Here is a 21290-nt window from a genome sequence, read left to right as displayed (position 1 = left end):
GTGTGACACCATCGATTTTGATGGAAGGGGCGATGGTGGCATCTTGCACACTGATGTTCTTGTTCAGAGTGATGGTGAGCCCAAACTGCTTGCAGGCATCAGTGAAATGGTCTCCCATCTCTGGATGGCATCCTCGGTGTGGGTCACAAGAGCTGCGTTGTCTGCAAAGAACATCTCACTGATGAGCACCGACCTCACTTTAGTCTTCGAGTGCATTTGTGCCTGGTTGAGCAGCCTCCCATTGGACCTGGTGTTTAGATATATGACATCAGTGGACGAGTTGAAGACGTAGGAATAGGAGCAGGGAGAAGATCCGGAAAAGGGTCAGCGCTGGCATGCAGCCCAGCTTCATTGTTGATGGGGAAGGAGTCTGAGGAGGATTCATCGTACAGGACTGTCGGCATAAAAAGAGATTATTATACTGCAGAGTTTTGGGGGGGCAACTAATCCTACTGAGAAGTTAAAAAAGGCCCTTCCGGCTGACCAGGTCGAAGGCCTTAGTGAGGTTGATGAACATGTAGAGTGGCTGACCTTGCTCTATGTTCTTCTCTTGGAGTTGTTGGAACGAAAAGATTACGTCTTTTGTTGATCTGCCTGCACTGAGATTCTGGGTACACACAGTCCACCAGCAGCCGCAGCCTGTTGAGGATGATGTGGGCATACACTTTGAAAAAGATGCTTAGGAGCGAGATCCCTCAGTAATTGTTACAGTCACTGCGGTTGCCCTTGTTTTTGTAAAGGGTCACAATGGTGGTGTTGCTCATGTCTTGCTTGATTGCTCCTTCCTTTCAGCAGAGGCAGAGTAGCTCATGCAGTGGCTGAAGCAATGTCGGTTTCTCTTGTTTGATAGCTTCAGGTGGGATGCTGTCGCTACCTGGTGCTCTGTCGTTTAGGAAGAGTCAATAGCTTTGCTGAGCTACTCTAAGGTGGACACTTCATGGAATTCCACTTAGTGGGCAGTTTCTGTATGCTGCCAAGGGCCGTAATGGTGACCAACGTTTCTCAGGAGTATAGCTCTGAGTAGTGCTCCGCCCATCTGGCCAACTGTTGCTCACGGTCTGTAATCTTCTCTCCCATCAGATTTTGGGGTTGGGGCAACCCCTTTCATTGTAGGGCCTAGAGCCTTCTTGATGCCACTGCGTATACCTGCGTTGAACCAGTCCTGACTGGGCTGTTCCTTCTTGCGAGACATTGGCTGTGCTGTAGATGGCACCCTTCTTGGCATTTCATTTGGTTACATCATCGTGTTCTGGCAGGTCCTGGAGAGCCTGGTCCAGAGTGGACACATTCTCCTCCACCTTGTGCAGTGTTGATGCAAGGGCAACCTTTTGGTTTTGAGAAGTGTAGTGTGTGGCTGTAGGCACACCCAGCTGATCATGAGAGTGTGGTCGCAGTTACAGTCTGCACTGTGGTAGCTTCAGGTGGAGAGGATGCTGTTCAGGGCAGAGTGCATGGTGATGACCAAGTCGAGCTGGTACCAACGATGTGACCCGTGGTGTTTCCATAACACTTTGAGTTGTGGCTTACACTTTAAGGTGTTTGTCATGCACAGGTCATGGTAGGTGCACAGCTGTAGCAGCCTCTGACCATTTTCATTGGTCTTTCCAGTGCCATTATGTCCGAATCAGGTTGGCCATGACTCATGGTCCACACTAACTCAGGCATTAAAGACACCAAGGAGGAATAGTGGCTCATCTTTAGGGTATCTTTTGGTCTGTTCATCCAGCTGCCCATATAACTGATCCTTTGTGTCTTCTGAAGATGTGAGGGTGGGGGGCATACACACTGAGGATGTTGACAGGACATGCAGCAGTGACAAGGCGGATGGACAAGAGATGCTGAGTAACCCTTGATGGAGGCTCACCAGAGGCCAGGATGGTGTTTTTGATGGCGAAGCCCACTCCGTGCTGGCAGGGCTCCTCAGGTTCTTGATCCTTCCAGAAGAAATTGTAGTTTTCCTCTCTGAGGGAGCTGCTGGAGGTGAGCCTGGTTTCCAGGAGGGCAGATATGCTGACATTTAGTCTGGTGAGCTCTCTGTTAATGATGGGTATCTTCTGGTTTTCATCCATCTCCCTGAGTTCGTCAGAGATGCCTGGGCACATGGTGCATACGTTTCAGCTTGCGAATCAAAGAGCTGGAGTCTTCTTTGTTGGTTTCTTGTTTCTTTTGTCTGGTGCGGAATTGCCATCTGCTTGTCATGCTGAGCAACACACTGAGCTCCAGGCACCCACTGGAGCAGGCAGATGTTGGATGGCCAACACCTTACTGACTGGGACTGCCCAGCTTGAGGTGGGTGGTAGTCAGCTAGTGGGAAGCGATGATCCCTCACACCATCAAAGCTGACCCGTTTTGCCCCTTCCCTACGCCAGTCAGGTGGGACTTATAACCTCTAGACTACCAGCTTCTGTGTTGTTTCCTCAGGTGTGAGGCTGGAGTGGCATCTCCATGGCACAAGCCTGGGCATGGAGTATGGAGATCCTGGGCTGCCCAGATGTCAGGATCCCTGTCGCATCCTTGCTGGTGGGGTCCGAAGAAATGCTGAGCATGTCATTTGGCACCAGTTCAGATACAGGAGCTGCCAGAAGGAAGTCATAGTTGTCACCCAGCAGCCTTAAGGTCTCCACTCCAGATTTTCTGTCTGGGTTAACTCCTGTAGCCTTTCCTTCTCCCAAGGATATCCAGAAGGCAGCAAAGCCATCATCCAATGGCTGTGGCTTGGTGGGTTTGGCATCAGAGTTTCCGTCTCCTATATGAACTGTCTGACAGGGCTAATGAGCTCCATCTGCCTGGGTTTTGAGTTTGAGTTTTCCTTCTCTTAGACTGGCTGCCTGCCAACAATTCCAGTCTGCCCACCCAGTTATACCACTGGACACTCAGTCGTGCCATACAGCAGGCTCTGTGAAAACAGGGTGCCCCACATGAAGGTGCTGCTGTAGACACATTAGTGTAGGAGAGTCCATATGCAAGTAACCTCCTGTCCAGCATAGCCAGACGATGGTTCCATAGCAGTCACTGCACCTGGAAAGGAGAGGCTATGAGAGATGCTTCACATTCCTTTGGTGAGCCCAGACCTCGCACACACACCAAGGGAAACACTGCATCCATTATGTCCATCATGGCAGCCATCTTAAGAATCTTGTTAGTCCTAAATGGAAAAACATTGACATTGGGTTTTGACTAGAAGACTGCTTATGATATCAAATTGCCACTGAATGAAAATGGTGCTGATCATACCTTGAAATCTTTTTGTTATTTCTTCTTAATGGAAATTTATATCAGCATGGGTTTTTCACCAGAAGACTTCATACAGTGTCTTTTTTATTTTCAATGAAAAGGCCATCTTTAAAACCTTGTTATTGTTCCTCTTCCGGAATTGATGGTTATATTGACTTAGGGTTTTCACCCAAAAATTATTATATCTGACTGGTCTCGTATGCAGAAAGTGCTAATCTTGTATCAAACATGGGTGCCACATTAGCCATCTTGAAATTTTGTATTGCTACTCCTCCTGAATGTTGGTCATATTGTATGGGTTGTTCACAAATAATTTTTTCACAAATAGTTTTCAAATAATGTCTGGTTTTTCTAAATAAAAATGATGCCAATCTTACACATAGCTGCCAACCCTCACGAATTTGGTGTGAATTTCACGACTTTTTCAGCGAGTCACGAATTCACGCCGTAAGACAAAAATTCACGAATTTTCCGATCCTCAGTTATTTTAAATCTTTAATAAAATAACCGATTTCCCGTTAAGCGCTAGTCATGATATTCGCAGTTGCCGAAACGGTCCGGTACCGCTGGTCACGATATTAGTAGATCTACAGCCGATTAGTACAGTTAGCCCGGTCGCAAGCATTTTAGCCTATTTTAATCTATATGTATAAGAGTAGTTTTACAAATGCTTTTGAGAGAAACTGGGGCCTAACCGGAAATTTGCTCCGCGCATGCGTCAAAACACTGATTCGAGTTACCGTTCAGCATCGCATGTAAGATATTGAAAATGTCTTCACCGCCAAGGAAAAAGAAATGTATTACTCAAAAAGTGAAGTTTAATTTGGAATATATCAAAAATTGGCCGTGCATTCTGCCATTAAACATTGATATTCATTCATGCTTTTTGCACTCAGTGTGTCATCGCAGAGACGATGTGAGGAAGGATGTCGGTTGCAAAAAACACGTAGAAGTTGGGAAAATTAAGAATTCGCATATTTCAGCTCTGGAATATTTTAAACCATTGGTGGAAGACCCACAGGCTACCAACGCTTAAGCATTATTTGTGAGTTTTCTTGTGTCGAACACAATCTACCTTTATCAGCTGGAGACCATGCTAAACATTTGTTCTGACATGTTCCCGGACTCGAAAATTGCTTCCAAATTTTCCTGTGGAAGAACCAAAAATGCTGCAGCTTCTGTGCATTCCTCACAGCAACAGTGACAGCGAAAGAGTATTTTCTTTAGTGAGGAAAAATAAGACAGACTTTAAGGCCTCCTTAGCTGCAGAAAATTTGGCAGCAATTTTAGTCCCCAAGATCAACCAGCAGGCAAGAAGTCGGAACTGTTTAGAAAACAAATTTACGATCAAGCAGTTGAGGAAGTTCAAGTCTGCCACATTATCATGTCTTGATAAATAAATATTTCTGCATATATATAGTTTTATTTTTATTTTGCGAACTTGATATAGTGTAGTATTGACGGTCGGAGTAGTCAGAGTGGATGGAGTTATTGTCATAGTATTATTCACGAATTCTTGTCCAAATTCACGACTTTTTATCCCTATTTTCACTAATTATGAGCCTGGAAGGTTGGCAGCTATGCTTACATCTAGTATGGCCACAGGCACCTAATCTTAAATTTTATTGCTTAAAAATATTAGAAATGGCATAACTTATTTGGCACCAGAGACTTTTGTTATTTTTGCCTGAAATGGAGGTAGGAAATGCATTTTGGAGGTTAATTCTGAATGCATCCAAATACATCACTTGGACTGAGGCCTGGTGTGCTAGAAACATTGTTTTTCATTGGCTATTTGGCTCACGCATCTGCAGAAGGGTAAAAATTATAGTTCTTATTTTGTTTGTTTTTGGTGTTTTTTTTGGCTGATTGGACCCATCATTTTCAACTCCTGGCCACTTCTTACTCCCAGTTCCCAGCTTGTCCTACTTTTTGCAATGGTTCACCTGTCTCTGCAGTTTGGACTGGCCTGGCTTTTATCACGAGTCAAAAAGATTAAAATCCAGACACAAAATCCAATTCCAACAACAGGCGAATTTTTGGTTTAAAAAAAATCAGGTCTCAAAAGATCCATTTTTCCCTCTGCATTTTGTAATACAAGTAGAAAGTCCAAATTATTTAGTATCATTGTAGAGCTACATCTGTCTGCTTTTATTGTAATACCACCCACTTTGGTGTATCTTAAATGACGATGCTACAGAGCTTGAAAGCATGGTACTGCCTCATCACACATACAGATGGGATTCAGGCTGAATGAGTTAACAAGGTTTCTAGAAATTTCTTAGAAATTGTCAAGGAATGCCTAATTTTGTAATTCATGGACAGTATTAATGCACAAATGATGAAATAGATGAGGAATATTCAGATTTGGTGATGTCACCAAAATTCACCCATTAAACACATGGCACTTTAAAAAATAATATGGTTTTATCTTAAATTCCTGTACATTTAGTATGATCAGTAGATCATTAGAGCCTTCAAGGGAGTCTTGCTTTTAGTATGAAATGGGAAACATACAAAGTTTTAGGTTGTGTCTAGCTTTTCATAATAATATATATAGGTCTGAAAATTTTTGGCACATCATAGAAACAGATAATTTGTTTTGAATAATTTGGTGCATTCTCTTTTTTCAGGGTGTACATTTATGGAAAACTGCAACGAAACACACCCATTCCGTTCTCTTTGGAGTGAAGACCTTTGGTTGTATAGAAGATGAAACTTGTGGACAATCATGATAAGATTTCCTTCATGATTCCAGAAATATTATTGGAATCGTATTTCATTAAGGCCAGTCTCAGTGGTGTAAAAGGAATTATTATATCAGGATGAATTGCACATTGAATAAGACCAGACAGGGATAAAAATAATTCACTCTGATCTATTCTGAAGCATATTTTTTGATGTCCCAAGGTTAGGACTGCTATCTTTGGCTTGCACATATAAATATAGGCCTTCAATTGCTGATTAATTGTTTAAGCATTATATGATAATTGTTTCTGTAATTGATATGAAAATTTAATGTATGACCTGTGTTTTGGGGTCACTTGTTTTTTTAAACATTATACAATAATTGTTTCTGTAATTGAGATGAAAATTTAATGTATGGCCTGTGTTTTGGGGTCACTTGGTTTTTCATGTGTTCAGGTAGACCTCAAAGTAACTTTTGTATAATTTCTTGTATCATCATTTTGTACTTCAGAATTTTCATTAGCAAGCATACATATGGAAATAAGAGCACATTATTGGTATTTGCTGTGATGTCTGATTGTTTGTGGTAAATATATAAAATCTGCAATTATAGCATTGTTACGTGTTTCACAGTGAGCTTACATAGAAAGGTGCAAACGATTGCCAAAATGATTTGCAAAATAAACATGTTACTCAGATGTTTATAGTATATTTTTTCACCTTTCAATGGAAGAACAAAATCTGTACACAAGAGACTATAATATGAACACTCTTCTCTTTCAGTTCTGTCATTGTCTGTTAAAATCTGAAAATTTTATCAATTTCTGTTTAGATTGTTTTGTTTTTGGCATAACAACTTTATGGGAGGATATAGGAGTTAAAGGGAAGTAACTCTGGGAAATTAAACCAGTTTTGCAATTTCAGTTTGATAAGTCACTGACGAAGTTTGGTATTATATAAGAAAATATCTCATTATTCTTTGTAATATTTGAAGACTTTCAAAATGTACCCATTCATATTTATTTGGTATTGTTTTGAGAGGACATTGTCTTGTTAAATTACTTGGTCTTTTATTTTTGTTTTCCATCTATTTTACAGACACTCTAAATTCAGCCTAATGCTATTGAGTAGTGCTTTGAAACCATATACTTGTAGCACAAGAAACTTATATTTTTATGAGTCATTCATTTTTTCACAATCATCATGATTAAATGTTTTTAACACATTGTTATATGCATCTCAAGAATGAGTAATTTAAAACATCATGTTGTGAGTAAATCTTTAATATTAATTTATACTAATTGGAAGATAATTGCGCCTGTGCAACGAATATTATTAACTGTTTAGGAGGCAAAATGCAGTATCATTTAGTACACTTTCATATTTTATTTATCGTTGCACAGAATTTTAATATTCCAAAGGGGGGGGTATGGGGGGATATTTTTTTGTCTTGGAGCAAATGAATTTGAAGTCTTATGTGTTTGTTCAAGATTTTGCAGTAAGGCTGTGGATAAAAGATGGGCAGCACAAAAAGAAGTCAAACTGCAATTTTAGGGATTAAAAAAATATAATTTTCTTGATGTTAAAATTTCAAATTATGTACAATATAATATTAACAAAAAGTTCCATCTACTATTTTGGAAAGAGCTACCAACACCAGTTTTTGGAAGTTCACACTTCAAGCTATTAAAGAAAACCTTGAGGTAAATAATAATGTTCATTGAACTGTCTGCAAGTTTTAATAATCTGTCAGTGTTTAATAATTTTGTCAGTGTTGCAGTAATTTATATTTTTTTATGAAGTGAATAATAAATCTGGGTTATTCAGAAAAAAATTGCTTCACCAGGTTGTATGTTTTTTCTGCAATTTTTTTTCTCCAATCTTTTACATGCTTACCATATTGTGTTATGATGGTGTCTGTATTATCAGTTTCAGCTTTGCACAATAACTTGAGTCAACTTTTCCATTTATTATTTGAAGATTTATAGCAATTCTTAATGCAGTTAGTCACATTCCAGTCATTTTTATCACCAATTCAGTCTTGAAAATTAACTTTATACTCTCTTGTAGGATATTTAATCCAGCAAGTTCTAGATCTTTGTATGCCAGGTTGATATATTGCAGGGCTTGACTCACAAAATGTAGAGTGCATAAGTTGGAGAACCAGACAAATTAGGCTTAGATTATTTCATTGGTTGATTTGTTAGCATTCAGCCAATGCAAAGCTACCTTGGAACAAACATGTTGGTGTGTTTTTGGAAGGAAACTAGGCAGATGCTGAAAGTACTATGAATGAATATTGAACAGTTTTATAAGTTTTTCACATACTTATGCTTAAAATACCACTTTTGATTGCCCAAATAAAATTTGGTTGGTATTGAATAATGGTCCAAAACTAATTTCCAAGACTGTCCATTAAAATAAAGGGCTAAAATTGATTCATTGAAATCTGTCCATGAGAATTTTTTTCTTTTAAAAAGCATTTTTCTGTTTGTGAAATATCACTCTGAAGTTTTTTAGTGAGAGGCATTGAACATCTTATGGTCAGATTTAAATGCATTTATTTGTCAGGTAGATAAATAATTGTGCATATCATCAAATCAGCTTATAGTGACTATCAATTTAAATTTTCCTTAATTTATGGTTATATTAATGTTTGCTTTGAATATATTTCTGCAACTGCAAATACATTTTTGGGAGAATTTTCGAAATGGTTAGTTTTAAGAGAGACACTGGAGATCTCTTACATCTATTTTCCCTTGTGACTCATACTTTTACATGGGACGTCATGTATCACAGACAGGAACATTAAATCAGACATTACTCTGTACAAATCATTGTCCGACTTTTCTTGAAACTTTTTGAAGAATTTTCTTTTGGTTACAGTAGGTTTGTTAAATTTTGAAATGTACTTAGAATTTTCCTTCACAGTTTTTATTTTGTAGAAATTGTTATGTATAAATTACAAAAATAGCACGTCAGTTCCAGCTCATTAATACATTACACTATTAAGATACAAGAATCAAAGACAACTGTCAACTGCTGTTTTAAAGTTAATTTGGTACAAGTTCATATAGCACATGGTTAGTGTTTGATGAGAAAACAAATAAAGCTATTTGTCTAAATGCCCAGTAAATACCCTGTAGTGTACTAGTAGTATGTCTAATTGCCCAGTAAATACCTTGTAATGTACCAGTAGTATGTCTAAATGTCCAGTAATACCCTGTAGTATACCAGTAGATGTCTAAATGCCCAGTAAGTACCATGTAATGTACCAGTAGTATGTCTAAATGCCCAGTAAATACCCTGTAATGTACCAGTAGTATGTCTTAATGCCCAGTAAATACCCTGTAATGTACCAGTTGTATGTCTAAATATCCAGTAAATACCCTGTAATGTACCAGGATGTCCTAATGCCCAGTAAATACCCTGTAATGTACCAGTAGTATGTCTTAATGCCCAGTAAATATCTAGTAATGTACCAGTAATATGTCTAAATGCCCAGTAAATACCCTGTAATGTACCATAGTATGTCTAAATGCCGAGTAAATACCCTGTAATGTTCCAGTATACATGTCTTAATGCCCAGTAAATATCCTGAAATGTACCAGTAGATGTCTCAATGCCCAGTAAATATCCTGTAAGGTACTAGTAGATATGTCTAAATGCCGAGTAAATACCCCATAATGTACCGGTGGATATGTCTAAATGCTGAGTAAATACCCTGTAATGTACCAGTAGATGTCTTAATGCCCAGTAAATACCGTATAATGTACCAGTAGTATGTCTAAATGCCCAGTAAATACTCTGTAATGTACCAGTATGTCTAAATGCCCAGTAAATACCCTGTAAGGTTCCAGTAATATGTCTAAATGTCCAGTAAATGCCCTGTAATGTACCAGTATGTCTTAATGCCCAGTAAATACCCTGTAATGTTCCAGTAGATGTCTTAATGCCCAGTAAAAATACCATATAATGTACCAGTATTATGTCTTAATGCCCAGTAAATATCCTGAAATGTACCAGTAGATATGTCTAAATGCCGAGTAAATACCCCATAATGTACCAGTAGATATGTCTAAATGTCCAGTAAATACCAGTAATGTACCAGTAGACATGTACTGATGCCCAATAAATGCTCTGCAATATACCAATACATGTTTTACTGTAGCATTCTGTGGGTTGGTGGTTATTCCCAGATTCCTCCTCCACCAGATAACCTGGCTGACTTGTACAGCCCAATATTTGCTGAAAAATGGTGTTAAATCCCACAAAACAAACAAAAATGTATCACTCAAATACTAGACCAAACATGCATAACACAGTCAGACTTGTTATAATTGATTTTAATTTGAGACCTCAACAGGCTTGAAAACTACAGAAGTTCTGCAGTAATTAGGTGCAGTAAATAAAAATGGCCACCTAATTTAGAAATGTTATAGATGTGGGTAGTATGATTTTGGGCAAGACTATTTGTGTTGCACAAAGATTCAACTATAAAATAAAGAACATATCAAATTAAATAATATAGTTTAACTTGTGTAAGACGGCCTGAATATTTCAAAACCCTGATCATTGCAGACCCCACATAAAGGACAAATGAATAGCCCATTTAACACTAAAATATCTGGGTAATTACAGAGTTTGGACAAATTTGAGTCTCCATCCATCACTTGAATATACATGGTTTACAGTATATTATATTTATGATGTTTGGCCAGACTCCATTTGAAATATTTACAAAGGATACCTTTATCAGATGGACAGTTGCCCTACTTCTTAACAAATTATTTTGGATGACCTGCTGGTTTTCATGGGAGAAATACTGTAAATATTTTGTTATTGCAATTTTTTTTCTTGATATATTCACAGTGTAACTTCGTAAGAGAGAGGAGGATGTTGGCATTTTTGCATCAGTACACTAAATCCTGTTATGATATTGTGTTATACTAAATATCCACACAATTGGATAATGTTATTCATGAAAGGTTCATAGTTGTGGTAATTTATCAGATTTACTCTTTGAAAAATTTGTTTTAACTTAAATGTATCTTGTGAGAACAATTTTCCAATAATATCATTGGTGAATCTAGCAAACATATATCCTTGACAATTGATGGATTTTCAGTTATACGCTTTATAGTATACTTCTAAAGCTGAATGGAGGTTGACTTTTTGTAGATGTATACCATTCAGATACTTTTTAAGAATGTTATTCCTGTGGTTTTTATCATCAGAAGCAGAAAACTGGACAGACAGATTTACATATATGTATTATACACAAAATGTCTATATTTAATTTTGTTCTGACCACTTATTTATAACAATAATAGTAATAATACAAATGAGGGGGACACAATTGTGCAAACCTTCATTTTTCTAAATTAATATGTGTAAGATCCTAACTTGATATTGTCCAAAGATGTGTAGACATTTGTACATATTAGCATTTTTAGACATGGACACGTACAAATTTATCCATACCATATCTTGTAAGAAACATCAAACTGCATCTGTCATCATATAACAAACAAGCAGATCTGGGTCTATGCAGTTTGCTAGGAGTAGTCAGTAGAAGAATCAACATAGGCCCTGAGCTGCCAGCACATTATGTATTGTCAGATCAAAGTCTGTGTTGTTTGCAGTCAAAGCAGCTTATAAGTGTCTGCTTAAATGTTTGCTGGATTCATGAATGCAGAGATGTTGAAAATCCGGAGTGCAAAAACTGATCAGCTTGTGTTAGAGATCTGCATTCTCAACTGCATTCTCAACTAATTAATAACTTTCACATTTTTGTTCACTTTCAGTACTACTCCTTACTTTTTTAAATAACTTGTGGTTTGACAGTGAGGGAGCATTTGGAATGCATAGGAGCAATATACTTTTGCACTAATTAGCAAATTTTTTAAAATTGTATTGTCAATCTTTAACAGATGATGTTTTCATGATGTACATAATTTGTTGTTTACATTTGTATGCATTCATTTGCTCTAACAAGCCCCATGTGGGGTTTTTAGTGAAATAAAATATCTATAAAAAATGTCTCAAATGGCATTGTTCCAGCGAATTCCATTGAGTGAAATGCATGGATAAGCAATTAAATCAATGAATAAATGTTTCATTTTGAAAGAAAAAAAATTTGTTTGATAAATAAATTTGCAAAGAAATAGAGACAGGTACTATGGTGTAGTAAGTTTAAGAGAAATAATCTTTGTAACCTCCAACTTGGCAATTAGAATGATCGAGCTACTTGATCACTGGAAACAAACGTTTTTTATGCTTTTATTTACATAGTTGAAACAGACTTAAGTAACCCATTTTTCATCTTGTTTAAAAACCATTGACCATTGATCAATTACACTGGTCAACAGTGAAATCATTACTGACTTGAAAAGGCCCTAATCTGTAGTATTTTGGTGTGCCGAACACGAATATAACCGTGAAAAATTTGTATTGGCTCTCGTTTTGAAGATATTCATATACCTCATTTTCTATGTTTCACTGTGTAAATTTCTCCAGTAGGACTGCAGCAACATCCGGAATAATGATGTAACATTGCATAATACCATCATGCTCACATCATCCACAGTTGATTGCATCATTTTCTGATGCAATGCAATACTAATGCCATGCGGCTGCTGAAGTAAGTTGACGTCAGCAGTGTACTATACATGTGTAGGCCTATTATACTAATGCCAGGCGGCTGCTGAAGCTGACGTAAGCAGTGTACTATATAAAGCCCAATAAGATAGGTTCAGCATTTAAAATATTTTAGACGTTGTGCGAGACAGTTCAAGCTACTGTTACATAAAACTTATTATTTTATCCATTTACGTACAATAAAGAACAGTAATGCCTCGAAAGTGTGTTAATACCGCGGACAATTTTTGCTATATTTGTGGGGAAGTGACATTTGCCAACCAGAAGAAAAGTATCAATTCTCAAGTGAAGAAGGCATATCATCTTTACTTCGGATACAAGGTTGGTGACCAAGACAAGCCTTGGGCTCCGCATATATGCTGTGCTACATGTACAACACAGCTTTCACAGTGGTTGAATTGCAAAAGGTCATCAATGCCGTTTGCAGTCCCAATGGTGTGGAGAGAGCCAAGCAACCACCTAAATGACTGTTACTTCTGCTTGGTTCCTCCTCTTTCCGGCGGAATAACGAAGCGAAAGAAGTCGAGAATAGTCTACCCAAACATTCCGTCTGCATTGAGACCAGTTCCACATGGTGAGGGACTTCCTATTCCAGAACCTCCAGCAGAATATTCTCTTGATTCATCTGACGAAGACAAAGGTGAGTCGACCTGTTCTTCTCCTGGTCCATCAGCATGCAGTGATCCAGATTTTCACTGTGGTGCATCATCAACCCCACACAGAATAACACAGGAAGAACTAAATGACCTGATTCGTGATTTGGACTTATCAAAGAACAAGGCAGAATTGCTAGGATCAAGACTCCAACAATGGAATCTTCTAGAAGAAGATGTCACAATTACTGCATATCGAAAGCGCCACCAGCAATTGGAGCCTTTCTTCAGAAAGGAAAGTAATCTGATATTCTGTTCCGATATTGAGGGCCTCATGAATGCTTTAAAAATCACTCATGACCCACAAGAATGGAGACTATTTGTGGACTCTTCGAAACTGAGTCTCAAGGCTGTGCTTTTGCACAATGGAAACATTCTTCCATCTATTCCAGTAGCGTATGCTGTCCACATGAAAGAGACATACGATAACTTAAGGCAGCTACTGAATTCCATTGAGTATAACAAGTACAGCTGGCACCTCTGTGGTGATTTGAAGGTAGTTGCCCTTTTAATGGGACTGCAGCAAGGATATACAAAATACATGTGTTTCTTATGCGAGTGGGATAGCCGAGCAAGGGAAATGCACTACATGAGGAAGGAATGGACTCACAGGCAGAATGTAGCCATTGGAGAGAAGAATATCCAACACCCAGCTCTGGTTGAGGCTCAGAAAATCTTGCTACCACCCCTTCACATCAAACTAGGTTTGATGAAGAACTTCGTGAAAGCCATTGACCGGACTTTGCCAGCATTCCGATACCTGCATGAAAAATTCCCTCGACTCAGCGAAGCAAAGATTAAAGAGGGAGTTTTTGTGGGTCCTCAGATTCGAGAGCTTTTCAAAGATGACCGGTTCAACAACTTGCTGGAAGGTGACGCGAAACAAGCATGGAATGCTTTTCGCCTAGTTTCTACAAACTTCCTCGGAAATGTTAGGGCAGAAAACTATAAGGAACTAGTAGAAGACATGTTGATGAAGTATAAGAAACTTGGCTGCAATATGTCTCTAAAGATTCACTTCCTTCATTCCCATTTGGATTTCTTTCCTAGCAACTGTGGTATTGTTAGTGATGAACACGGCGAACGTTTTCATCAAGATATCGCAACAATGGAACAAAGATACCAGGGAAAATGGTCCACTACAATGCTGGCTGACTACTGCTGGACACTCCTCAGAGATGCTCCCGAACAGCTGTACAAGAGACAGGCGAAGAAATCTAAGATGTAGTCAATGACTTGATTTTTTATAGGTAGGCTATTACAGTTGACCTTTTACTATTGGAATGCATTTCGTTATGTAAACATTAATTTCTTGCAGATTACAAAAAAAACTAGAGCCAATTTTGCAATTTGACTGTCATATTCGTGTTCAGCACATAAAAATTGATAAGAATTGACTAATTTTATTTCAGTAACATGACTTTTGTAAAAATTTGTTGTCCAGTGTTACATGGATTTACAAGTTTTATAGAAGTCAGTTCGCACTGGGCAAGCTGGCTGGAACATTGAATTTGCCCTTGGAAATTTGTTTAGCGTGCACCAAACATGGTATCCCAACATGAGTAAAATAAAACAAAATATTGTATATTTTTAAGGAATTGCATTATATTTATTGAAACTTTTGTTTCCTTTATAACTCTATTGGCACCTTAAAACCATATGCCCATAGTTAATGTATACATGTAGATATGTAGAAAGATCAAATGTAGACATAGTTGGAAAAGCAAAAGCAATATATAAGTGTATATTGACAGATAAAGGGATAGGTAGAAAAGAATTTGGAAATAGCAACATTTTTAAGAGAGAGAGTTAAAGCAGGACCATTGTTAGACTTACTGATCCTCACGACTTGAGTATTTGTAAACACTTATTTTCTATTATGTATTTACCAATTATCATACAGTCGCCTTTAAATCAGCAACAGGAATCAAAATATTGGAGAATCTGACTTTTGAAAATGATCTGAGAACCCATTTTTGTCCATTTAATTGTTTTCCAAACAGTATGTATTGAGTCTCCTCAAAGAGACCAAACTGCCTTTCCATGATACGTTAGCACACTAAGATATTAACAGCTCGTACATTTCATTATTACAAGATAACAGGGTAGACTATTTTCTGATAGCATGTGATGATGATCCGACTCATTACTGTTCGCAAAACAGTTATATACTGAGAAATAATTAGAAGACGTTTATTTTAGTGTGAGTATTACAGGTGCGAGAGATTTGGTTTGGTAAGATTCTGTATGGATCTGATATTATTATTATTGTCAAGGAATTTCAAGTCAGTTTTTCATGTAGCAAGGCACACTGTTTATCCCTTACTGACATTACAACTTTATGGTCTCAAACTAAGTAATATAAAAGAGCAAAACCCAACAAGGTCTGTAAAATACATTAAATGATTTATTTCCCTGGAATATCTAGTGCAAACTTAAAAAGAGCTTAAGAAATTGTTAATTAAATCCCAAATAGTCCAAATGAATTATGTTCTAGTTAAATTCCAATAGTATTCAAAAAAAGCTTCAACGCTGAATGTGTTTATGTGCCTGTAGTGGCCTGTGATGTGCAGATGTTCCAGTGGTCTTTTGATGTATCACAACAATATGATCCAACATATCCTTATCTGAATTCACTAGAATTCCAAATTAATATTCCAGTCCAAGAATATTATTTATGAGCACCTTGTATTTCCAGTAAATGATAAGTTGAATAAATAAATCCACTTAAATGAAATACTGAACACAGCAAAATATGGTTGATTCTGCCTTAGATGTACATGTAAAAATGAGTAATTTCTCAAGTAAACAACATACAGTAATATGAAAAGCTAAGATATACAAAATTAGAACCACGATGAGGGTCAAAAGTTCATATCTAGAATATTCTAAGTTGTCAACAAGATAAAATATGTTACTAAATATGATAAAGAACATGGTACACATCAGGTACAAAAGGTGTATCTATGGGGAATACCAATGTCCTAGACCCAGACCAAAATAAACCTGTTTACTTCCATTGATAATGATCCTAATATTTAACCCACACATATAGAAATATTAATTATATATTATTTATTCACAAAATAAAAGTAACTGGTCAGGTACACAATGAACTTGATTTTGGACAAAGTCGAGTCCAAAATACAATTATAAAAAACATAATCATGGAGGAAAAACTAGCAAACAATGCAAATTAAATGTACATAATACTAATGTGTATTCCATGCACTGAGCGACTTTGTCTTTTTCATTATGCTTACTACACGATTGTACCCTTCCTCATCCTACCCCTACTCCAACCATTGAGATTGGGGTTTAAGATCGTCTGAAATGGAGTTGCATTTAAGAACCAAACTTTGGATATGGGTTCCATTTCTTTTAAATGACATGGATTAAAAAAGTGTAACATCTTTTCACCAGTAGTAATGTCTTTTGACAAGGAAAATTGAAGCCAGTGGTGAAAGGAATGAGATTAAAGGAGATGAAACACTCGTAATGACCAAATTAATTCCCCCATGTATAAGCCCAGGAGGTTTCTGTAAGCTTTTTGGACACCTTACTGACTGGAGTCCCGGAATATGGAAAGATGCTTGCATCCATTTTTCTACATTAATGATGCTTTCCTCTATGACCTTTAACCTTAACCCTCCCCATTTTTCTTAAAGCTAAACTCATTTCAGTATTTGTCACAAGTTAGTTGATCATGGATGCCAAGTAAATCATTTCTTCAAATTAAAAACAAAGTTCTAATTGATACAGCGGATGACGTCAATCCATTTTTCTTAATGAGTAGAGTGTGTAATACCTCCTAGTGTCTGTTTTGTATACATTGCCAATCTGATCGCATTACGAGTCAAACTAGATCTGAAGTAACGTTCTTATTTATTGTAAATAAACAGAAGAGTTCTAAGGCAATACTACTAACATTTTCTATGACGATTTAACTGTAAGAGGAGACGTGATTGGTTGCTTCTTTGAAGAGGAGACATTATTGATTGATATAATGGTTAACCTATCAATAATTTGATGGGATTGAATTGTTGGCCGTATTCGTTACAGTGTGTCACGGCTAGTAGCTCAAAGAGTCAGTTGCTGATTTGGTTCTTCCTTCTTGTACCAGTTAGTATTGATTGTCAAATAATAAAAATAACAAAGAAAACAAGAAAGAAAGAACAGTAACTAAGCAGAAGGAAATATAAAGATAAAGTTGCCAAATGGATAACAGTACCAATTAGTATGTAAAATCGTTACTTGTGTCATGAAGTTTCAGGCTTTTTATGCCTGCAATAAGTTGGAGTATATACAACTTATGAAAAGACTTTTCTCATAAACTTCTCACTACTTGCTATGAGAAGGATTTACTCACAAGTTAAGAAATGTCTTTGTCCATGGTTAGAAAGAGAGAGAGAGAGAGAGAGAGAGAGAGAGGAGGGAATAAAGAGTTCGGGCTCTCTTAACAAGAGATATAACTCATAACGGTGTAGATGTCTACATTCTTTGGGGAAGTCTATGAGAAGTACGCTGTAAAGAAGACAGACCTTCATGATTGTCGATGAATGAACTAACTTTATTTAAATTATATAATTACATTCTAAATACACATTTTACAAAAACAATGTATTTCAAATACAAGAAATACATATAAATTACAACTTTCCTTCGAGCTGACCAACGTAATACATTTGTATGATTTCTGCCTTTTAGAATATAATACAGATCGACTAAATTCACGATAGCCAAAGAGTATAAAATGTAACAGTTGCGATTAATGCACAACCATTTTGAAGAAATGTAATTTACTAAATTTAAAAGAGAATAATAATTTGGAATAGGATAATAAAACATTATTCTTTATTACTTAGAGAATATTTTTTTCCAAATGAAATTTTAGTAAACATGAAGTTGAAAGCGAATTCATCTTTCACAATAATCAATACTATAAATGGAAATGTATATAGTGTTTTTAAACAATTAAACATTTCAATACATTATAATATAACACAGAAAGAACGCACACAAATGTTGAAAAAATGTCGAGCCTAGACTGATTTTTTACTATTAAAATCTTGAATATTAAAAGTCCCCACACTCTATAGAAGTTTACTAACACAAACATTTGATACCTGTAAAGAAGACAGACCCGCGTGATTCTTGATAAATGAACTGATTGCAAAGCTTGTTCTCAATTTATACGCGAGTTTTGACATATCCTCAAGGCCAAATATGGACATTTGTCTAGCTACTTATTATATTCAGTTATCTCGAATCAGAACGAGGCTCCCCCCTCCGATATTTTCTGTGTCTGTGTATGTTATCAGACATAAAATCTGCTATAACAGCTTATGCTTTCAGAAAACAAGTGGAATCTTTCTGGTATACTCAGCAAAAAGGAATTTGCTTGCTCAGCACAAATTTGGCTGGTTTATAATAGAAAACAACTGTGACAAAGTGCAAGAGCTTTTCTTAGTTTAATAAAAAAAAGCATAATCTTTATTACAATAATATACACTTGTAAACAGACATAAATAAAATTGCTTTCAATATAATTTAGTGAAAAATTACTTTCAATACAATTTAAAGAAAAATTAATTTCAATACAATATAGAGAAAAATGTAATCCTCATAATTTTGCTGAAAATTCTATACTAATACAACTACGACATCCGTTTATGAATCAGTTCGTCTGTTCATCTTGTTAATTTTGGTTTCTGCACATTCACTTGAGAACTAGATGCTGCACTTTGACCAAACGTTATAAGATAGCTTCCATCTAGATAAATGCGAAGCCTTTGGACGTTTGTGGTCAGAATATTAAAGGCCAATGTCACTACGATCCTAAGTAGGAAAACACGTTTCTCTACAGTTATATTAGGTTTTGGATCGTGGACCATTGTGAAAATGTGTACACAGCTTGTACTAGGCATATGCGTGAATTCAATTCGGGTTATAAAAAAAGCTGAAGGGTGACTGAATAATGGAGAAAATGGACCATGTTGTGGTCTGCACACCTTGACCAAACAAGTGGATTGCTGACACAGTAGTAACGAGGAACCCTTTTGGGTTTGGATAATAAATACTGTTGTAAATGGTTTTGCTCAACAAACATTTATGGGTGGCTTGTACTTGGTGTGGTAAAGAAACCTTAATGATTTGAAGATGGAAAGATCAAAGGAAGAGCATGTCAAACAGATAAAAATGGCTTATGTTTAGTTTTTGGCCATTTATCTGGATCAAATCTGGTTTCAGGCTTGTACATAAAGCAACAAAGAAACCTGTCGATCTTGAATCAAAATTCTTTGCCATTTTGACATGCTAGGAAAAACAGTTTTGTAAAAGAACTTTAATTATACACCATGTAATGGCACCAAACTTTGAAGAAGAATGACAATATGGGAAGAAAATATTTTTATTCAACATATTATATTTTTATAATTCCTACCAAAGGAGTCTGATCAGTGAAGTACCTTGCAATCAATCCTCTATATGTACAAAAATATCGCTTTATATATGGATGAATACGATTTTAAATAATAATAAAAAACGTAGATTCCAGTTTGATATATGCGGAAATAAAGTAGCTCATAATTGTGAGGAAGTGTTCTTCATGTTTAGATATAAAAAATACATTTCATACTGCTAGAATTTATTTTCTTATATACTGAAATATGTTCATATTTTTGTAGCATACAGCTATGCTACAGTATATGCGTTGTATGTGATTGTCTTTGTTTCAAGGCATTTGCCTCTTGTTATTTTATTGGAATTGGAGATTTAAAACGAAATTGGAGATATGAGATACTTGTCACAGACAACCAGTGACAAATACGGCTTTATATATATAAACTGCCACTTTAAGCTCCAGATTAACAGTGAAAATTAATTTCATAAGGATGAGAGAATAAACAGAATCCTCATCTATGTAATGTACTCTCTCGTGACTAAACAAGAAAGAGAAAGTACGGTCTTGGGGTGCAACTATCTGCAATTTTTTTCAAACCATATGAGGTCTTTACTGATACATAAAGTGGAATTTTGCACGGCATTACTCTAAAAAAATAAACATGCTCTCAATTGATAAATTAACATTGTGAATGAGAATATATAAACAAATAAGGTCCTTAAACCATGTTTGGAAGCGGCTGCCCTATTCTGAAACCGTGCAGTACAGTGTTACACCTACAAAATATCCAAATAAAAATGTGGTGGGAAGGGTCAGCGGAAATATAACATTGTGTAAAAATTCATCTAATTATATACAATTTGATACATGTAATTTGTTTTGTGCTTCTTGCAGGCTGCCTCTCCTCCGAATGTGAATACCCTGAGAAATCAGCTGACTGAAATGCGGTAATATAATTAGAATGGTATTTGAAGTAAGACGCTCAAACATACCATAAAGTGGGTTAACCTCTTGTTGCTAGGTCAGGGGAGTAGTCGTATTATAAGAAATTGACGTGTCACAGCGCCATCTGTTGTCACAATGAGGCATTATTTTATGCTACTTCCGTGATGCTAACTTGCAACGTGCTTGATGCAACATTATAATCACAATTTTAAAAGGTGCAATCGGCGTAACTTGTGACATAGCAAGTTTATAAATAGAACATCAAATCTTGTAATAATTGACAGCATGTGCAATACGACAAACTGCAGAATCAGTTTAGTAATTGGCAATTTGCAAGATACAATGACGCAGAAGGAAAGCAGATCTAAGCACTTGCAAGCAGCGATTTACAGCTTGCATCAATGAATAATAGAAACTTCATGACTAGAATTATGAATGTAACACTTGCAAGCAGCCATCGACAATAACGCAGAAGGAAAGTAGCACTTGAAAACTGCCACATACAGTTTGCGTCAATGGAGAATGTAATATGCATGGATAGATTTATGAAAGTGGCACGTGCAAACAGCCATTTACAATAATGCATCAACGAAGATTAGAAAAATACACGCATATCATTATAGTGGTAATACCCCTCCACAGGGATCAAATCCGTTATTTCCGATATGCTAATCGTTGCTCTGTTCGCTGCCGAATAATGTAGTTAA

At 36.6% G+C, this 21290-nt stretch overlaps 1 protein-coding gene across 1 annotated transcript in view; it reads left to right on the top strand.

Moving 5' to 3' along the window:
* Window positions 1-12060, top strand: part of LOC149794986 (BCL2/adenovirus E1B 19 kDa protein-interacting protein 3-like) — a 69504-nt gene extending 57444 nt beyond the window's left edge. Inside the window, exon 6 of the mRNA XM_089964647.1 lies at window positions 5868-12060. Within this exon, the coding sequence (XP_089820773.1) occupies window positions 5868-5925 (58 nt within the window). The 3' untranslated portion in view covers window positions 5926-12060. The remainder of the gene's footprint in view (window positions 1-5867) is intronic.
* The last annotated feature ends 9230 nt before the right edge of the window (window positions 12061-21290 follow it).

This window comes from Sinohyriopsis cumingii, chromosome 7, assembly GCF_028554795.1.
Source record: "Sinohyriopsis cumingii isolate HCF-2022 chromosome 7, ASM2855479v2, whole genome shotgun sequence".
NCBI classification, from domain to species: Eukaryota; Metazoa; Mollusca; class Bivalvia; order Unionida; family Unionidae; genus Sinohyriopsis; species Sinohyriopsis cumingii.
Note: the sequence above shows the minus strand (reverse complement) of the source record. Positions and strands in the feature narration are given on the sequence as shown.